This window comes from Sycon ciliatum, chromosome 12, assembly GCF_964019385.1.
Source record: "Sycon ciliatum chromosome 12, ocSycCili1.1, whole genome shotgun sequence".
Taxonomy (NCBI): Eukaryota; Metazoa; Porifera; class Calcarea; order Leucosolenida; family Sycettidae; genus Sycon; species Sycon ciliatum.
This window is the reverse complement of record NC_088654.1, coordinates 27,720,907-27,741,202: the sequence shown is the minus strand read 5'-3', so window position 1 is coordinate 27,741,202 and position 20,296 is coordinate 27,720,907. Positions and strand designations below refer to the sequence as shown.

General features: G+C 48.4%; 1 protein-coding gene and 1 long non-coding RNA gene across 2 annotated transcripts; one reads left to right on the top strand and one right to left on the bottom strand.

Moving 5' to 3' along the window:
• Positions 1 to 832: 832 nt before the first annotated feature.
• LOC135828610 (uncharacterized) lies at positions 833 to 2,392 on the bottom strand. Its single transcript, XR_010555724.1, has 2 exons — positions 1,841 to 2,392; positions 833 to 1,252 (listed from the first exon to the last, which is right to left on the bottom strand). It is a non-coding gene; the product is annotated as an uncharacterized LOC135828610 (long non-coding RNA).
• A 4,052-nt stretch (positions 2,393 to 6,444) lies between these two features.
• On the top strand, positions 6,445 to 17,150 carry LOC135828330 (uncharacterized). The gene is made up of 4 exons (XM_065340779.1): positions 6,445 to 7,187; positions 11,942 to 12,227; positions 13,335 to 13,699; positions 15,393 to 17,150. Exons 1-4 carry the CDS (start codon positions 6,621 to 6,623, stop codon positions 16,785 to 16,787), a joined length of 2,613 nt encoding a protein of 870 aa, XP_065196851.1. The 5' UTR covers positions 6,445 to 6,620; the 3' UTR covers positions 16,788 to 17,150.
• Positions 17,151 to 20,296: the final 3,146 nt, after the last annotated feature.

Here is a 20,296-nt window from a genome sequence, read left to right as displayed (position 1 = left end):
CGGCAAAGAAACTTAGAGAGGCCATGCGATCGGCATTGGATGAAAGCAAAAACACAATTGTCGAACCAGTCAAGTAAGTAATTAGTTTGAAATTTAGTCGTGGGCGGACGTCATCATCCTTTTCACTTGCGCAGAATTCGCATATGCGTGTTTTGAGCATGCGCTTAATTTGCACAGTGTTCGTCTTCGTATTCAAACAAGTCGCCGTAACTCCCTTCAGCCCCAACGCAGAAAAGGCACCCAAGCGCGAAATTGTTTGCCCTGCCGATCTCCAACACGTCCAACCACCCACGAAATGTTGGACTCAAATCGACACAGGAAATCAGAAACGAGCACTTTTTGAGAAACCGGCCAACTGACTATATGGAGTAGAGAGTATGGAGGTTACAGTGTACCAATAAAAGACTGGACAGTTCTGGACGCTGTAGAGAGATAGTTACATTATGTACAATGTATGTGGTGTGTAGTTCTACACGACTACATGTACACACCGAATCTCCAGAATAAGTGAGAGGGAAAGAGAGAAAGAAAGAAAGAGAGAGAGAGAGAGAAAGAGAGAGAGAGAGAGAGAGAGAGAGAGAGAGAGAGAGAGAGAGAGAGAGAAAGTGTGAATGTGTGTGTGTGTGTGTGTGTGTGTGTGTGTGTGTGTGTGTGTGTGTGTGTGTGTGTGTGTTTGTGTGTGTGTGTGTGTGTGTGTGTGGGTGTGTGAGTGTGGTGTGTGAGAGAGGGTGAGTGAGTGAAAGAGAGCTGAAATGTGAGTAAGATGATGGACATCCCACTGTAGAGACGTCAAGTGGATCAAGTGCACAACACGTTACATTTTCAACGGTGATCATTTCCGACAGGGCAGCTAGCTTTCTTCTGCAATATCTGAAAGTACGCCGGAATCTGTACTTGTTTGAGATGGAAGTTTAGAAGAACCAGTCATTGGAACTTTGGGGGAGACAACCACTGGAAGTTTGGGGGAGACAGCCACAGGAACTTTGCGTTTACAAATCAACAGTCTATTGCTGGTACAAGATGAAGAGCGAATGACCTGAGGGATGGCTGCTGAAAAGAAGAATACGTGGGATTTCTTGATAGACTGCATGTTTGCTCCGAAACGAACATCTCTGCTGCTCCTTCTCGCAGACGGGGTGCGCAAGGTGAAGTCATTCCCAGGGTATTGTGACGTCATCCGTATTGAGTGGCCTTCTACTTCCAGCTGGAAAGCATTGCTGCTGCTAATGCTGTCAGTGTGGCTTGAAGATGTCTGTGGACATTACGTACACGCGCGCACATGCACACACGTGCACATGCACATACGCGCACATGCACACACAAACACACAAGGACACACACAAGCACATACATGCAACACGCACACACACACACACACACAGCACGTAACACACACACCCACACACACTGCACGTACGCACACATACACATACACCTTTTTTTTTACTTAGGCCACAGCTTCCAATCATGACATGCAAAGCAGCGGTGCAGCATCGCACCTACTGGTATTCGTTTGACATACATGTGCTAACAGAAACAGGCACGAATACTTCAAAAGTGTACAAGTAATAACCATAAACGTGACACATAAATACATACAATTATGATGAAGAAAGGAAAAGGACAAAATGTTACGAGTTATGACAAACTGTCCACCAACGTAACCAGATCTTATACAGTTAGCGGGTGCGACAAAATTTGTCATAATTCGTAACATTTTGTCCTCCTCCTTCAAGTCTTCATCATAATTGTATTGGCTCACCATCCGAGTTCAACATAAATACATACAGTCGCAAATGTTGTACATGTACTGTACATTTAATTATTATAGAGTCCTTACCACGCAGAACGACGCCATGGACCAAGGCTAGTATCTCCGCTGGGTGTCGATCAAGAAAACGCTCTCACGGCAGGCACCGGTATCGGCTATCGCTGAGAAAAGCTGTCACGGCAGATTTACAGTATCGCCTATCGATCGGTCTTTGTAGATCTTCGTAGATCCTGGTTCTCGACACACGCGGCTTCAACACAGTACAAGGCACGCACTACTAACTCACGTGATACTGACGTTCTGCGCAGTGTGTCTCTTTTCCAAATCACTATCACCAGACCATCAGGATACCTGTGTAGGGTAATAGCGACACTGGCTTGATGATCACTCCTTTGTGTCCACTCATCCAACAACAACAGCAACACTCGCCAACAGTAGACTACTGGTGGAAGGGTGGCTATCTCATACCCTATTGACTAGTACTAGTATACTGATAGAAGCTTACAGTTTTGGCTGTGTCTCACACACAGCCTAGCCTCGTTCCTTAGCTCTCTGCTCTTATTTTTACCGAAGTCTGCCGCTAGCCAAGACGACGGTTTGTAGGTGACAAAACAACACTCAACAGCAGCGACCGACTGGTACCGTGTCAGTGGTGATAGAGTAGTACTAGTACAGTAGTAGTGTGTACTGTGTACTGTCTGTGGACTGTCTGTGGACTGTCTGTGGACTGTCTGTGGACTGTGGTCATGTGGCGACACGTACTGAGCCTGGCCTGCGAGACTACAACTAATACTTACAAGTACTACAAGTCTGTCTGTAGACCTACTCACCTAGCTGGGCAGGCCCATGCCATGGCCCTGGCCTTGGCTTTAGCCTTCACCATGTTTACACACTACCCCATGGCCCAGTGCCCGGGCTTTAGTCTAGACTAGACTAAAATAATTATTGTGTACTTGATCTTACTACAGTACTGACATGTACAGACAGTACTAGTAGTCAGTAGTCAGTAGTCAGTACAGACAGTAGTCAGTACAGACAGTAGTCAGTAGTCAGTAGTCAGTACAGACAGTAGTTAGTACATCCAACACCACACAATGCCAATTAAGTCTTGTGTGGAGTCTACATGTACAGAGACCAAAGCAAAAAGATAACCCAAATAATTAAATAATTTGTTATTACCTGACGATGGCCAAGTGCCGAAACGTTGTAAAAATAACGGAACTGGTTCGGATGTGATATGCAGCGCTATGGGAATGGGTGTGTCCACCCGAATTCTTTTCACAGATGAAGCTGCAGGAAGCCTCAGCCCTTCTTCAAATTAAATAATTTGCCAATAAAATGTAACACGCAATCCACACAGAGACAACATAGAGACGAATACTTGTAATAATTGTAGTATGTATGTATGTATGTATGTATGTATGTATAACTCATAATCACAAGGTGATCGTAGAGGCATTAATCAGCGAGAGAATTGTGAATGATGTCTCTGAATCCAACTCTATCGTGTGCTGCATGAGAGAGAGCATGCAAGGGAAGACCCGTCCAACTTTTAATGTTAGAAATCCATGATGTCGCGGGCCTTCATCTCGGTCGAGATCCAGGAGTTGATCCTTGCAGGAAGGGCTTGGAGAAAACGTCATGTCTCGTAACATGGCCAAACCACATCAACTTAAATTTCTTGACTTCGTTCGCTAGCCGCATCCTTGCTCCGATGATGTCATTGATTTCTTCCAGGATAGATTGGTTGGTGCGCCGGTCGTGGTATGTTACTCCTAAGAGTCGGCGGAAGCATTTCATCTCGAAGGATGAAATTCTTCTCATTGATGAGGCAGATAATGTCCAAGATTGGCATCCGTATAAAACAGTCGCTAGCACAATAGACCTAACAAAACGAAATTTAGTGGGCAAAGAAAGTGATGGCGATTTCCAAATGAATTGAAGCTCAATGATCTTTTGCTTCCCTAGTGCTAAGCGTCTTCTTATCTCCACATCGGACTTGCCATCCGACGTGATTAAGGCACCTAAGTATTTAAACTGGGATACCTCTTCTATTCGCTCATTGCCTACTTGAATGCACCCCAGATCACCACCGCCCTCCGGCGCTGCCATTGACTTGGTCTTGAAAGCATTGATCTGCATGCCTAGTCTTGTTGCACTCGTATCCACGCGCTCGGTCAGGTCCATCAGCTCTTCCACAGACGATGCGATTAGATCTATATCATCCGCAAAACGTAGGTTGGTCACGCACATGCCGCCGATACATACTGACCCATCAAACTCCTCCAAAGCGTCATACATGATGTACTCCAGGAATACGTTGAACAGACAAGGCGAGAAAACAGCCCTGCCTGACACCCACTGACGTGGTGAACCAGTCGGTGATAGTGGATCCAACAACGATGGCAGCTTCAGTAGTAGCGTAAAGCGCTTCAATCAGAGCTTCAATCAGATTTGTAGTAAGCAAAGTGAATACGTAATTACATTGTACTTTTGAGTGTATTGCGATATCCTGTGCATGCCTGTGACGTTGTTGCAGTGTAGCAGGTAGTGTACAACAAGTCATGTACATGTGTCTGACTATTAGTATTACCATGATTACTGTTGAGTGTTGTTGGTTTGACTGCATGAAACAAGGTGGAGGACATCGACACCGTGTTCGGAAACAGTGACCTTTCTACAACCATCCACGGTTGTTTCCGAACACGGTGTCCTCTACCTTGTTTCATGCTGTCAAACCAACAACATGTGTGAACTAAAACAAGGTTTATCTAATACTCGGATGGAGAGCCAAGGTTTAATATTATTTACTTCAAGTATACAAAAGAGAAAGGACCAAGGAACTACAAGTTACGCTATACTGTCCACTAACACCACCAGTTACTATAACTATCAGCTCATGCTCAAGGTCGGCAGAGCATCCCAGACCACGCCACCACTCCCCTTAAGGCCTTATTCATGGCTCACACATGACGGGTTTACGTGGCTCTAGTAAAAAAAAAAAAATGCGATAACATTGCACGACACTGACCGACGTCACAGTACTGACGTCACAGTACTGACGTTTACAACTACACAGTAGTTCACTGTATATGTACCTGGCTATCAGCTCTAGCAGATCTTCATGATCTTGCCATTCTTGGATGCGCACTCCAACAGCCTTCCAACTACTTGGACGGTTCTAAGATAGAAATAACATCCTAGTATAGTAAGTAGTAAGGAGGGGAAGGTGAGCGCAACCAAGATAAGCACGCGCTGAAAGTCTCAGCTGTGAAAGACGTTGGCGGATGTTCATGCATGTCGATGACGATACTGGCAAGACCATTGGACAATACGGTCAAACTGGTGGTGTTAGCGGACAGTAAAAGCAGAAATTTTCGGTGGTGTAATATTTTCGGTAAAACCCGTTTTCCAGGTACTTCGAAGTAGGTGTGCTAGTACTACACGTATACAGTATCGGTTGTACCGAAATTTTCGGTGCGTTTTATTTTCGGTCAAAATTGTCGGCACCGAAGTTACCGAAAATAAAACACCACCGAAAATTTCTGCTTTTACAGTAGCGTAACCATGGTAACTCGTAGACCATGTAGACCTACATGACGATTGTGTAGTATAGTAAAGAACCTTTTCATAATAATTATTATTTTTTTAGTCGCTAGCTATAGCTAGCTGAGCGCTTCCTTGTCACCATGTAGTAGGCATGTACCACTAGTGGACCCAGGTGCTCGAAGTCCGTACATGGTATCCTAAGTTACTGTTCGTACGCCCATAATTTCATGTTCTGTTATTGTATTCGACCCAAACATTTTATGGAGGGGACAGTGTGGTATGTTCTCCTCGCGTAGCAATTTTCAGGGATCTACGATAAGCAGAAGTCCCATACCACGCGAGTGGGTTTTCGAGTGTCCATACGAAATACAAATTGGGTTACATTTCATGCAAAAATCAACTTTGCCAAGACCGATTTCGAACGGACACAGCGTCAAACAGACCTTCACTCAATCATCAAGAGCCAGCTTAGAGCTGACAATGGCCAGAGGAGAAGAATTTACAGAGAACCACCAATCCTTGCAGAAAGGTTGACACTCCTGGCATCTCCACCACTGTTTTCCCGCGGTTTTCACAGCGCAGCTGCTTCTTCTCTGAGCCGACTAAAAACAGCTTGCATTTCGGCAACAAATTACGCTTTTGCAAGAAATACTGGTGGAGGCACATGCCAAACATATCCCTTCGGTGCTTTCGTCGTAACCGAGGGATTGCAAGTTAGCAATTAGCAGAAATATGTGTGTATTTCAAGTCACCTCTGATCAGTACGGACTTAGAGTACCCTCTGCGACACCAAAATTTGATATGAAAAATCAGCGAACTCCAGAGAAACAGATCGGATCGAAAGATGGCCTGGTTCAATCGAACCTGGCCTCAGAACAAACTTGGACAAGATACCTTCCATCCACGAGCAGGATTCTGGCAAGTGATCATTGCTAGTGTGAGTTTCAGCTCGGCAAACACACACTGTAAAAGTGTACGGACTTCGAGCACCTGGCCTGGGTCTACTGGCACTAGCAACATACACCAAAAAAAAGGTTCTTTTTCTAGTCATCGATGTGTGGATATCAATCACGTGATTCATGTCCTGGGAGCTCAGCGGATCTGCCGTTTGTGTTCTGGCTTCTGACTCTGATGAGAACCAAGAAAACTCTCTCCGCGAACGTTCCTGATTTGCTCCACTTCATCTGAACATAGTGAGCATCTTCTTTTCTTCAAGAAAGCGCTTCTTGTCGTCATCCCTCTCTTCAGTTCCATGTAGCCTTGAAGGGTTTCGTTAGTGACAGAGGAGTACTTCCTGAGCATGGGAGGGAATAACCGCTGCGTGGGTGCGCTAAACGTAGCCAGAATGACCGTCACGCTGTTTGCAAGCTGCCTTTGCCTGATCAGTTTCATTCAGTTTTCAACAGGACAACCGTTTGCTGATTTGGAATGCGAGGTGAAAAAGGCAGCGCTAGCGTTCGGTGCCGAGCGCACTGGGACGAATTTAGCGGCTCTGGAGAGGGGTCTGAACTTTGCGGACAATTGCTCACACCATCTTCCGGCGCAAGACGACACTCGTCCACCTAGCGAACACATACCTCGTATGTCAGCTAGCGCTCTTCGATTGTTTGTATCACCGAGTGGAGACGACCATAATCCCGGCACAACACCAGATAAACCCTTCAGCACGCTAGCTCAGGCTCGCGACGCTATTCGCTATCATAAACGACAACAGCTAGCGAGCAACTCGAGCAGTGTGTGGGCAGGTGCGGTGGTGAATATTAGCGATGGAAAATACTTCATGAAGCATCCATTGCATCTGTCTGTGGAAGACAGTGGAAGCGAAGACGCACCAATACTCTACACGGCCTCGCGTCCGAATGGCAAGGTAAGACGTGTACATATTCATTGCAGCAAGGACATTATCCTTATGCATGAATGCAGGGGAATTTGAAAGTATTTTAGTGTGGTACGGTCAGTCATCTGAAGTACAGTTTACTGGTGGTGGGGGGGGGGGGGGGGGGAGGGATGGCGGAGCGGAACAGTTTGGAAATTTAGAGTCCAGATCAGTGTATTTTATTGTGATGGCTATGGGGCTATATACCGGTATGAGAAGGAGGAGGGGGGGGGGGGGCAGAGAGCGGAGACAAGGACAGAGAGAGAGAGAGAGAGAGAGAGAGAGAGAGAGAGAGAGAGAGAGAGAGAGAGAGAGAGAGAGAGAGAGAGAGAGAGAGAGAGAGAGAGAGAGAGAGAGAGAGAGAGAGAGAGAGAGAGAGAGATTTGCGTGTGTACTAGTATTTCTGGATTTGAAACTGTGCGCATGAAGCACAGTAAAGTCTGACCATTCCGCATTTGATTTCATTGTAAGCTGTCCTGCTCTGTGGAGCTGCAGCTGTGCATTGATACATAGAGAGTGATGGTGTTCCTGCAGCTGTGTATTGATACATAGAGAGTGATGGTGTTCCTGCAGCTGTGCATTGATACATAGAGAGTGATGGTGTTCCTGCAGCTGTGCCTTGATACATAGAGAGTGATGGTGTTCCTGCAGCTGTGCATTGATACTTCTGACATGTCACAAGACTGTAGGCACGGAGATGACCAATCGCATTGCACCTAGCAGGGCCTAGATGAGGCGATCAAAGCATGCTACAAGAAGTAGAACTCCATATTTAGTGGAGCGGGCTTTGATTTTCCCATCAAAGCTAGCCCAGGCGGGCTTTGATTTCACGATCAAAGCCCGCTCCACTAGGGCTTTGATTCACTGATCAAGCTCGCTTTTTTTTTACTCGACTCGGGCTCGAGAAGGCTGAGAGTCGTGCTTTCAAGCACGATAGGAAGATCGAAGTGCGCGTTCTTGTCAGAAATCCAATCAAAACAGTCGTGTTCATGTTCTATCAGCCAATCACAGCCCTTCGCGAAGTATTTTCAAGTTCGATATGAGTTTCAAGCGTGGGTGCATGTCAGAAATGCAATCAAAACACTCGCACTCGTGCTCGATCAGCCTGCATCACAGCCCTTCGCGCTTCGCGCGGCGGGCTGTGATTAGGCGATCTCACACTCGTACTCTTGCTTGATTCCATACATAGAGAGTGATGGTGTTCCTGCAGCTGTGTCTTGATACATAGAGAGTGATGGTGTTCCTGCAGCTGTGCATTGATACATAGAGAGTGATGGTGTTCCTGCAGCTGTGCATTGATACATAGAGAGTGATGGTGTTCCTGTGGATGCGGAAAACTCGACCTTCAGCCATATCTCACGCAAACTGTTAATATTATTTTTAAACTGTCCTTCATATCACCACCTTGGTTCACCCTCTGCTTCAAACCCATCAAACACCAAGCGTCATGAGCATTGCTGACCTAACAGGAGATAAAGATTGTTATATTGGCAGATGGCCTGAAAAGCGGGTGGCATGGTATGCGGACATGCAAACACTGGCTTCAAAAGCATTGGGCACGCCGCTGTTGGGTTTCGATATCTTTATTAGGGGTGTCCACGGGTAGTCGGGTACCCGTGCTACCCGTGAGGACCTTGGGTAGTCGGGTACCAGTGCTACCCATGAGGACCTTGGGTAGTCGGGTACCAGTGCTACCTGTGAGGACCTCGGGTAAACTGGTACAGAATACTAATAATACCCGAAAACCCGTACAGTCGCAGATGACATCATGTACAGTGCACGTGTACAAATTCATCCAATACTCCACATGTCTACCCAGTGTGTAAGGGAAGGGGTGCATTGTGATGTTACCATGGAAACTTTACCCGACCGGGTACCCGTGCTACCCGTGGAAAACTACCTGAACCCAATACCCGAAGAAAATGCTACCCGGCTCAGCACCAATCTTTATACATGAAGAATCAAAATGAATTGTCAATGCAAGGAGAACATAACAAGAACTGAGGAAAAGACTGCGATAACAGTGTATCAATGTACATGCAATGAATTGTAGAGTGTGATGGCATGCGTGCAGGAAGTGAGTGACAAGGCAACGTATGCGTAACAGTAAATAGTACGGCCGTGGACATTGAAATCCGATGGGATGACCGGGGCCGGCACCTCATTGCTTTCAATGGGATGACCGGGGCCGGCGCCTCATTGCTATTAATGGGATGACCGGGGCCGGCGCCTCATTGCTTTCAATGGGATGACCGGGGCCGGCGCCTCATTGCTTTCAATGGGATGACCAGGGTCGGCGCCTCATTACTTTCAATGGGATGACCGGGGCCGGCGCCTCATTGCTTTCAATGGGATGACCGGGGCCGGCGCCTCATTGCTTTCAATGGGATGACCGGGGCCGGCGCCTCATTGCTTTCAATGGGATGACCTCATTGCTTTTAGCTCATACATGCACTGTAGTTCATGTACACACTGTGAAAGTGGATCAGCAATGCAGTGCTCGTAACCATGGTGACTGCAAGGCCAGCACCCCGGGTGTAAAAGTGGATCAGCTATGCAGTGCTCGTGACTGCAAGGCCAGCACCCCGGGTGTAAAAGTGGATCAGCTATGCAGTGCTCGCGACTGCAAGGCCAGCACCCCGGGTGTAAAAGTCACATGTTTAAGTGGATCAGCTATGCAGTGCTCGTGACTGCAAGGCCAGCACCCCGGGTGTAAAAGTCACATGTTTAAGTGGATCAGCTATGCAGTGCTCGTGACTGCAAGGCCAGCACCCCGGGTGTAAAAGTGGATCAGCAATGCAGTGCTCGTGGCTGCAAGGCCAGCGCCCCGGGTGTAAAAGTGGATCAGCAATGCAGTGCTCGTGGCTGCAAGGCCAGCACCCCGGGTGTAAAAATGGCTCAGCTATGAAGTGCTCGTGACTGCAAGGCCAGCACCCCGGCTGTAAAAGTGGATCAGCAATGCAGTGCTCGTGGCTGCAAGGCCAGCACCCCGGGTGTAAAAGTGGATCAGCAATGCAGTGCTCGTGGCTGCAAGGCCAGCACCCCGGGTGTAAAAGTGGATCAGCAATGCAGTGCTCGTGACTGCAAGGCCAGCACCCCGGGTGTAAAAGTGGATCAGCAATGCAGTGCTCTTGACTGCAAGGCCAGCACCCCGGGTGTAAAAGTGGATCAGCAATGCAGTGCTCATGACTGCAAGGCCAGCACCCCGGGTGTAAAAGTGGATCAGCTATGCAGTGCTCGTGACTGCAAGGCCAGCACCCCGGGTGTAAAAGTGGATCAGCTATGCAGTGCTCGTGACTGCAAGGCCAGCACCCCGGGTGTAAAAGTCACATGTTTAAGTGGATCAGCTATGCAGTGCTCGTGACTGCAAGGCCAGCACCCCGGGTGTAAAAGTCACATGTTTAAGTGGATCAGCTATGCAGTGCTCGTGACTGCAAGGCCAGCACCCCGGGTGTAAAAGTGGATCAGCAATGCAGTGCTCGTGGCTGCAAGGCCAGCACCCCGGGTGTAAAAGTGGATCAGCAATGCAGTGCTCGTGGCTGCAAGGCCAGCACCCCGGGTGTAAAAGTGGATCAGCAATGCAGTGCTCGTGACTGCAAGGCCAGCACCCCGGGTGTAAAAGTGGATCAGCAATGCAGTGCTCTTGACTGCAAGGCCAGCACCCCGGGTGTAAAAGTCACATGTTTAAGTGGATCAGCTATGCAGTGCTCGTGACTGCAAGGCCAGCACCCCGGGTGTAAAAGTGGATCAGCAATGCAGTGCTCGTGGCTGCAAGGCCAGCGCCCCGGGTGTAAAAGTGGATCAGCAATGCAGTGCTCGTGGCTGCAAGGCCAGCACCCCGGGTGTAAAAATGGATCAGCTATGAAGTGCTCGTGACTGCAAGGCCAGCACCCCGGGTGTAAAAGTGAATCAGCTATGCAGTGCTCGTGGCTGCAAGGCCAGCACCCCGGGTGTAAAAGTGGATCAGCAATGCAGTGCTCATGACTGCAAGGCCAGCACCCCGGGTGTAAAAGTGGATCAGCTATGCAGTGCTCGTGACTGCAAGGCCAGCACCCCGGGTGTAAAAGTGGATCAGCTATGCAGTGCTCGTGACTGCAAGGCCAGCACCCCGGGTGTAAAAGTCACATGTTTAAGTGGATCAGCTATGCAGTGCTCGTGACTGCAAGGCCAGCACCCCGGGTGTAAAAGTCACATGTGTAAGTGGATCAGCTATGCAGTGCTCGTGACTGCAAGGCCAGCACCCCGGGTGTAAAAGTGGATCAGCAATGCAGTGCTCGTGGCTGCAAGGCCAGCGCCCCGGGTGTAAAAGTGGATCAGCAATGCAGTGCTCGTGGCTGCAAGGCCAGCACCCCGGGTGTAAAAATGGATCAGCTATGAAGTGCTCGTGACTGCAAGGCCAGCACCCCGGGTGTAAAAGTGGATCAGCAATGCAGTGCTCGTGGCTGCAAGGCCAGCACCCCGGGTGTAAAAGTGGATCAGCAATGCAGTGCTCGTGGCTGCAAGGCCAGCGCCACGTTTGCGCTTAACTTCTCAACGGATTCCATTGTCCGCCGCAGTAGTAGTACGAGAGAACGTAGCATACACATACAGAAAGCGGGATGCATAGATGGGTACACCAGCCACGCGGGCTTCACTTGATGCGACACAGCATGGGATAGATCAACGGTGCTGAGCGGAGCCAGTTCCATCTCCCCAATACACACCAGAACCTCCCATTGTATTTATTCTTTCTCTATGCTACACAGGTTACTCTGAGTGGTGGAACACCGCTCACGTTGTCCTGGACAAAGAGCAAAACAAATACAAACGTCTTCCAGGCCCAGGTACCAGAAGGCATGACGTTCACCACTCTGTTCGTCAACGGCGTTCGGCAGATCCGTGCACGCTACCCCAACGGTGATCCTCAGCAGATGTCCGGCGTGTGCTATTATGTCAGTCAAGAGGGCGACGAAGGTTGTCAAGGTTACGCCACGGCGAGCGGTGCAATATCCGAGGACGCCAGGCTTGACCAACTCTTCAAAGATCGCCAAGGTAACACTGATTTTTCAGTACTTGCATTGTCAAACGTTCCCGTGTGCACATGCGTTACAACGATGCACCTGCAACTTTTATGCGGGCGAAATTATTCAGATGTACTTTACAAGAGCATGAAAGCATGTGGGGGTCGACGTCCACTCCTATTTGTATCTATTGTAATCTCAATACTCGCTTCATGGGTGCAGCGAATAGGATTTTAGGTCTTTGATCACTTTGTGGTGGGTCTGATCAACTCACCTCCCTCCACTTTAGGAGCTACATCTGTGCCTTGATACATAGAGAGTGATGGTGTTTCTGCAGCTGTGTCTTGATACATAGAGAGTGATGGTGTCCCTGCAGCTGTGTCTTGATACATAGAGAGTGATGGTGTCCCTGCAGCTGTGTATTGATACATAGAGAGTGATGGTGTTCCTGCAGCTGTGTCTTGATACATAGAGAGTGATGGTGTCCCTGCAGCTGTGTCTTGATACATAGAGAGTGATGGTGTTTCTGCAGCTGTGCATTGATACATAGAGAGTGATGGTGTTCCTGCAGCTGTGCATTGATACATAGAGAGTGATGGTGTTCCTGCAGCTGTGTCTTGATACATAGAGAGTGATGGTGTTCCTGCAGCTGTGCATTGATACATAGAGAGTGATGGTGTTCCTGCATCTGTGCATTGATACATAGAGAGTGATGGTGTTTCTGCAGCTGTGCATTGATACATAGAGAGTGATGGTGTTCCTGCAGCTGTGCATTGATACATAGAGAGTGATGGTGTTCCTGCAGCTGTGCATTGATACATAGAGAGTGATGGTGTTCCTGCAGCTGTGCATTGATACATAGAGAGTGATGGTGTTCCTGCAGCTGTGCATTGATACATAGAGAGTGATGGTGTTCCTGCAGCTGTGCATTGATACATAGAGAGTGATAGTGTTCCTGCAGCTGTGCATTGATACATAGAGAGTGATGGTGTTTCTGTGGATGTGAAAAACTCAGACCTCCAGCCATGTCTCACACAAACTGTTAATTATGAAAATCTCGTTATCCTTTAGAACGCAATGATACCAGCTCCATTCCCCTGCTATTCTCTCTGGTTGTGTGACTTGTTTTACATTATAGACGGTAGCGTGGCGGAAGATCTGGACGCTTCTCAAGACCTCCACTCGCACTCGACACTGCAGACAGCAGCAGCAGCAGCGCCCTCACCCAGTGACACGATGATAAGTGTGGATAAACCAGTTCGTCCACATCATGTCACTGGTGATGATCACTGGCCATCATTCCACTATCATACGTACTCCGCTCTAGACGGTGTGCCCGGACTTCAGCCCGTCTACTCATTCTGGAACGATCCATACCGTGATCGGCCAAAGGGAATCAAATACGGCGCAGAGATGGCCAACAGGACGGCATCGTGGAGCAATCCCAGTACCGGCGTTGTTCATATGTTCCACACTCAGTACTGGGGAAACTGGATGTTTCAGGTAAGCTGTCATGTGACCTGATTACTCATAACGTCACAAGGGCTAGTCATGTGACCTGCTTTGCATGACGTCATCAATGGCTGGTCATGTGATGTGGATTTGTCATGTGACCTGATTGCACATGATGTCATCAATGGTTTGTCATGTGAGCTGCTTACGCATGATGTCATTAATTATTGGTTATGTGACCTGCTTATGCATTATGTCATCAATTATGAGTCATGTGGCATGCCCAGTGCTTTTGTAGCCAGTGTTTGCGGGTCTGAATATCGTGACACAAGAGTATTCAGGACATCTGCCTATATAGCAATCTCTATCTCCTGTTCGGTCACCGACGCTCATGACGCTTGGAATTTGATGGGTTTGAAGCGGAGGGGTGGGAAGGGGGGGGGACCAAGGGTTGGTCATGTAACGGGGGGAGTTGTCATGCGGCCAGGAATCGGTCAGACTGCCACGGCTGGTCAAGACCAGGAATCGGTCAGACTGCCATGGCTGGTCAAGACCAGGAATCGGTCAGACTGCCACGGCCGGTCAAGACCAGGAATCGGTCAGACTGCCACGGCCGGTCAAGACCAGGAATCGGTCAGACTGCCACGGCCGGTCAAGACCAGGAATCGGTCAGACTGCCACGGCCGGTCAAGACCAGGAATCGGTCAGACTGCCACGGCCGGTCAAGACCAGGAATCGGTCAGACTGCCACGGCTGGTCAAGACCAGGAATCGGTCAGACTGGCACGGCCGGTCAAGACCAGGAATCGGTCAGACTGCCACGGCCGGTCAAGACCAGGGAGTCTAGCGTAGAGGGAGGGGACACGCATGCCTGTAACGCTAAACGATATGGGTGTTGCTCCTGGGTTCCCTATTCCAGCCGCCCTTGGAGCAGGGTCGATATATAACACGCTGTTGTATGGTATTGCTGGACTGGGTCATTGCTTTCAATGGGATAACCGGGGCCGGCGCCCTCATTGCTTTCAATGGGATGACCGGGGCCGGCGCCCTCATTGCTTTCAATGGGATGACCGGGGCCGGCGCCCTCATTGCTTTCAATGGGATAACCGGGGCCGGCGTCCTCATTGCTTTCAATGGGATGACCGGGGCCGGCGCCCTCATTGTTTTTAATGGGATGACCGGGGCCGGCGCCTCATTGCTTTCAAAGGGATGACCCGGGCCGGCGCCTCATTGCTTTTAGCGCTCACACGCACTGTAGTTCACACGCATACTCTGTTAAAATGGGACAGCAGTGCAGTGCTTGCGGCTGCGAGGCCAACATCCCGTGGTGGCCGCTTGACTTCTCAACGGATTTCTATGTCGGATACGGTACAATCATGTACTTTGTTGTCATAGTATGTGGCTAGGTGTTATGACTGCCTGTTCATCATGATCCAGGGTGAGAAGTGGGAAAGCAGCTCACAATCAACTCAGTGTCTCCGTCAGAAACTGTGTCTGAATCCGTTGGCCGCATGTGTACACCTGTGTGGGTGCACGTTTGTGTATGTGTGTGTGTATGTGTGTGTGTATGTGTGTGTGTGTATGTGTGTGTGTGTGTGTGTGTGTGTGTGTGTATGTGTGTGTGTATGTGTGTGTGTGTATGTGTGTGTGTGTATGTGTGTGTGTGTGTGTGTGTGTGTGTGTGTGCGTGTGTGTGTGAACATGTGTGTGTGTCTGCACATGTGTGTGCTCATACATACGTACAGCTTGACAGCGTGAATACAAAGAAACACGAGCTGTATTTTAAGTACGGTGGTTGGCAAGAAGCGCGCGGTGGAAATGCTGGTAAGAATCATTACTACGTTGAGAACATAGCCGAAGAGTTGGACTCGCCGGGAGAGTGGTTTTTGGACACAGACACATCAACACTCTATTTCTACCCCAACGCCACACAATGTGCTGATCTGCAGCATGCTGAAGTGGTTGCTCCGCAGCACTTCAGTCTAGTGCAGTTACGTGGCAGCGGTTCCTCACGTCCCGTCAGGAACATCCACTTTGCCGGTCTGACGTTCACTGAAACGCGTACCACGTTTCTGGATTACTACGAGGTGCCGTCGGGCGGTGATTGGTCGATACATCGCAACGCCGCGTTCTTCATTCAAGACGCCTCGGACTGTACGGTGACGAATTGTACGTTTGACGCGGTCGGCGGCAACGCTATCTTCCTGTCCGAGTATGTACGCAACTGCACCGTATCGCACAACGAGATCACACTGACAGGCGACAGTGCCGTCGTGGCGGTCGGGCGTGCGGGTATGATGGACGGCATGCAGCCCTCGTACCCGGCCCGTAATCTCATCAGCAACAATCACATCCACGATTTCGGTATGTACGGCAAGCAAGTCTCCTGCTACTTCCAGGCGTTAGCCTGCGGGAACATGTTCGTAGACAATGTCTGTTATAACGGTCCCCGTGCTGGTATCAACTTCAACGATGGCTTTGGCGGTGACACTCTCCTGCGCGGAAACCTGATCTTTAACATGGTGCGTGAGACCGATGACCATGGGATGTTTAACAGCTGGGATAGACAACCCTACATCACGCCAGCACAGTGTACCGATGGGCCGCCAAGTATCGTGCCAGCGCCGAATCACATCACGCAGAACTTCATCATCAATGGTTACGCAGGCCGCTGGTCTATTGACCACGATGACGGGTCGGCGTACTACAACAACAGTGGTAACTTTATGGTGTTTGGCGGAGTGAAGGCATACCTAGGGCACGACAAGATGACCGGACCGGGCAATGTCATCGTCTATCCGGGAATACCCGCTCGTTCGGCTGGCAAACGTGCCTGTCAGTGTGATGATAACGGTGAGTTTGCCGATCAGTACTACATTGGTAACCAGTGCTTCACGCCCGATGGTGTCTTCTACACGCTGTACAAATGTGACCCGCAAACCCTCGCACAGCACGTCTTCCAAACAAGGAACAACCGTCACTACTCACCCCAGGCAAACTTCCGTGTGCAGTGCGGCAAGAAGACGTTTACGTTCGCCGAATGGCAGGCGGCCGGCCAGGACTTCAATAGCTCTGTGTCTGACCTACCGTCACCTGAGCAAATAGTCGTCATTGGCATGAGTGTTTTGCAGCAAGTCTGAGATATAAAATTAATGATCTCAGTTTTGTGCCATTTTGTCGCACTTGCTGACTGTTTAAGATCTGGTTACGTTGGTGGACCGTTGGTCATAACTCGTAACATTTTGTCCTTCTTCTTTTCACAATAATTTAATTGGCTCACCATCCGAGCTGAATATTGCACACCTGATGAGCCGTCATGACCTATACGGCGAAACGTATGTCGTTTGGAACTACTTGTTATTGTACATAACTAGTCCATCATACATGATAGTGGAGTTCAGTAGGATGTTGACGTTTTGGTTTGTCACAATTCGTCTTCGCTTAGCTTCCCCTTTCTACGTTTATTGCATAAACTTGAGCCTCCCAAGTTGGGTGGTCTGTTGCTTTGCGTCGTCGAGTTGTAGTAAGGCCGGTATGTCCAATAGTCTCACTAGTTTCGTCATCATCCAGTAACTTTCGGCATTCTTTTGTTGCCGTGATGCGTAGCACGTTCTCTTCTTCGTTGCGCTTTCCTTCCCCTCTTGGACCTTTCCGAACCTGATCCTTCCAAGTTGGAAGGTTGTTGGTTTGCGCCTTGGAGAAGTGTTGGAGCTAGGTGCATGCCTGCCAAGTACTCAGAGTGCTTTTTCTGGATCGCCATGGCAAAATCCCGGGATTTGCCTTGGTTTTTCGGAATATGTCATATTTTTACCAAAAAAATCCTTTTTTAACTTTTGATGGCACCAACATTTCGATAATAGATGATTGATGGTGATCATCGGATCACACTTACACATGTTCAAGACTCAAAAACGGAGGTTTTTCAGAGACTGCTCATGGAAGGAGCACTAGGAGATCTACTGGTACTGCAGGCTATGGCGGTCCGGGATCGATAAGGACAATTACTGGCCTGTGACAAGTCATTTGAAGTGCTGCAAGTACAATATCAAGCTTGTTTCTTGTACAGTGAATTTCGGGATAATCGACAGGAATTTCGGGATTGCGGGAGTTCATCCAAAACTGCGGGATAATCCCGAAAAAATCTGGATACTTGGCAGGTATGCAGGTGTCAGGTCGCCGAATGCAGGGCTGCCACACTTGGAGGGAGAAAAATCTGACGGGGGTCCGGGTTGTCCCCCGTTGAAATATTTCAGGAAAATGGCTTGCTGTTGGGGCCTCAGAACACATTTTAACAGTCCATACACATGCAAGCACGCGTGCATTTTACTGCTACGTGTACATGTACAATGACTGGCCAAACGCGACCTGGAAGCGCCGAATGGCCAACTGGACTAAAAAGCGCTCAAAATAAAATAATCGGTTGTCCCCCTTTGGGAACAAAATCGGTCGGTTTGTCCGACAGGTGATCAAAAATCGGACGATTTCCGGAAAATCGGAGCAAGTGGCAGTCCTGCGAATGTCTCAGTACTCCTTGTCAATTTTGTGCCATTTTGTCGCACTCGCTGACTGTATAAGATCTGGTTACGTTGGTGCAGTGGCGTACCCGGGGGGGGGGGGGGGAGGGGTGCTTTGGGTGCTTAAGCACTCCCCTCAAAATGTTCCACATACATGTACATGTAGCATGATGTATGTCAACTTGCTGTACCCATGCCGCTAAAAGTACCATAACTTTACAACCGATTGTCCGATTCACGCAAATGACGGCCCATTGGAAAGGTCTTGAGTGAGGCTATACATTGAGATGTGATTGAATTTGATATTTAGTAAACTTCATTGTGAAATGGGCATGTTCATAAATCAGACACTTTTGAACGTGATTTTTCGTGGCACAATTATCAGATTTTTCTAACGGATGTTTTGCTTTCCACTCGCTGTCGTCACAAGTTGATCATAGCTCACCATGTTACATGTACAATAAATGTGGCAGGACCGTGAGAGGGTTATCCATATTGTCAGGGGCCTCAACTTATTCTATTCCGATTTTCCGGGAACACTCCGATCAGTTGTTCCGACAAACCGACTGAAAACGATTTCTCACGAAAGTGTGCTAATCTGTTGTTTCGGGCCCTTGAAATCCTAAACATGCTATGGCTTCTAAAGCGGTAGCTGCCCCCTTGCCAAGCTGACGTTGAACACCTCAGACACTGCTTCTGATTTCTACTAACAGTAATGTGGCAGCCCTCTGCTAGTATCCTGTTTGTGAAGCTACCACCATCCATTTCACTTGCTTCCTCTATTACATGGTTCTATTTCTCCATTCCAGAAGCAAGTGTATAAAAACTCCTGGGAGCTTTTTCTGTGCCTCCTGCCAGAAGTTGTTATGGTACTTTTGCCTTCTCGCCCCATTCAATGTGTGAAGTATTGTAAGTTGTTCTAGTACTTCAAAGTACATTAGTCAAATTGAAAATGGTTTCGTGATAATTATGATCTAGCAAGAGTAGTGTACTCTTGCACACAGCTTACCGAGGAAGTACATTTTGTCCTCCAAATATATGGAGGGGTATATTTGGGATTGGGCACTTCAAGGCCTCATGGTTGCTCCATTCTACAGAAAAGTTCCTACATTTTCCCTGGACTTGGTAAATCATGGTAAATGCTTGAATCACGGTTAAATGGCACAGTAAAAGTAAACATCAACATATCAACCATCCATGTATCAAACGAACACAAATAATGCATTATTCGGTTCTTTGGGGAAAGGTTGGAGCACCCCCCTCATTCCGAATCCTGCGTACACCCCTGTGGTGGACATATTGTCCCTCTTCTTTTCACAATAATTTAATTGGCTCACCATCCGAGTTAAATAATAATTGTAGAAAGGAAGAGGACATATGGATACGAGTTAAGAGTAATTCTCCATCACTGTAACCAGATACTATATACAGTCAGAAAGTGCAACAACTAGGCACCAAGCTGGCAAAGTACTGAGACATTCGACGTCCTGCCACCTAGCTTCAACACATCTCCGTAGCGCTAACCGACAGCCTTCCAACTCGGAAGGTTCAAGGTTATGGAAAGACCAAAGAGGGGTAGGTAAGAGCAACGAAAACGAGCACAAGCTAGAGTCCTAACGGAACAAAGAATGTCGATTGTTACTGGACGATGACGAGACCAGTAGGACCGTCACGAACCATACGGCGAAACGTACGTCGTGTGAAACAACTCGTTTTGTAGTCAACTAGTCCATCACAATGTCAAGCATGAGGAGTACCGTAGGAGTTTGGCTTTCGGCTTGTACAATTCGTTTTCGCAATGCTTCCCCCTTCTTTACTTATCTTTGATATTTATGAGCCACCCGAGTTGGGTGGTGTGCTGCTTTGCTACTTCGAATTGTAGTTAGACCGCTTTTTCAAGTATCCTACTGGTCTCGTCATCGTCCAGTAACAATCGACATTCTTTGTTCCGTTAGGACTGTAGCTTGTGCTCGTTTTTGTTGCGCTTACCTTCCCCTCTTTGGTCTTTCCATAACCTTGAACCTTCCGAGTTGGAAGGCTGTCGGTTAGCGGTACGGAGATGTGTTTAAGCTAGGTGTCAGGACGTCGAATGTCTCAGTACTTTGTCCGCTTTGTGCCTAATTGTTGCACTTTCT

Excerpts from the sequence above, each read along its gene's own strand:
- LOC135828330 (XM_065340779.1), top strand. The coding sequence starts at position 6,621 with ATGGGAGGGAATAACCGCTGCGTGGGTGCGCTAAACGTAGCCAGAATG. Across the intron at positions 7,188-11,941 it reads CCTCGCGTCCGAATGGCAAG|GTTACTCTGAGTGGTGGAAC; the intron begins GTAAGACGTGTA and ends TATGCTACACAG. Across the intron at positions 12,228-13,334 it reads ACTCTTCAAAGATCGCCAAG|ACGGTAGCGTGGCGGAAGAT; the intron begins GTAACACTGATT and ends TTTACATTATAG.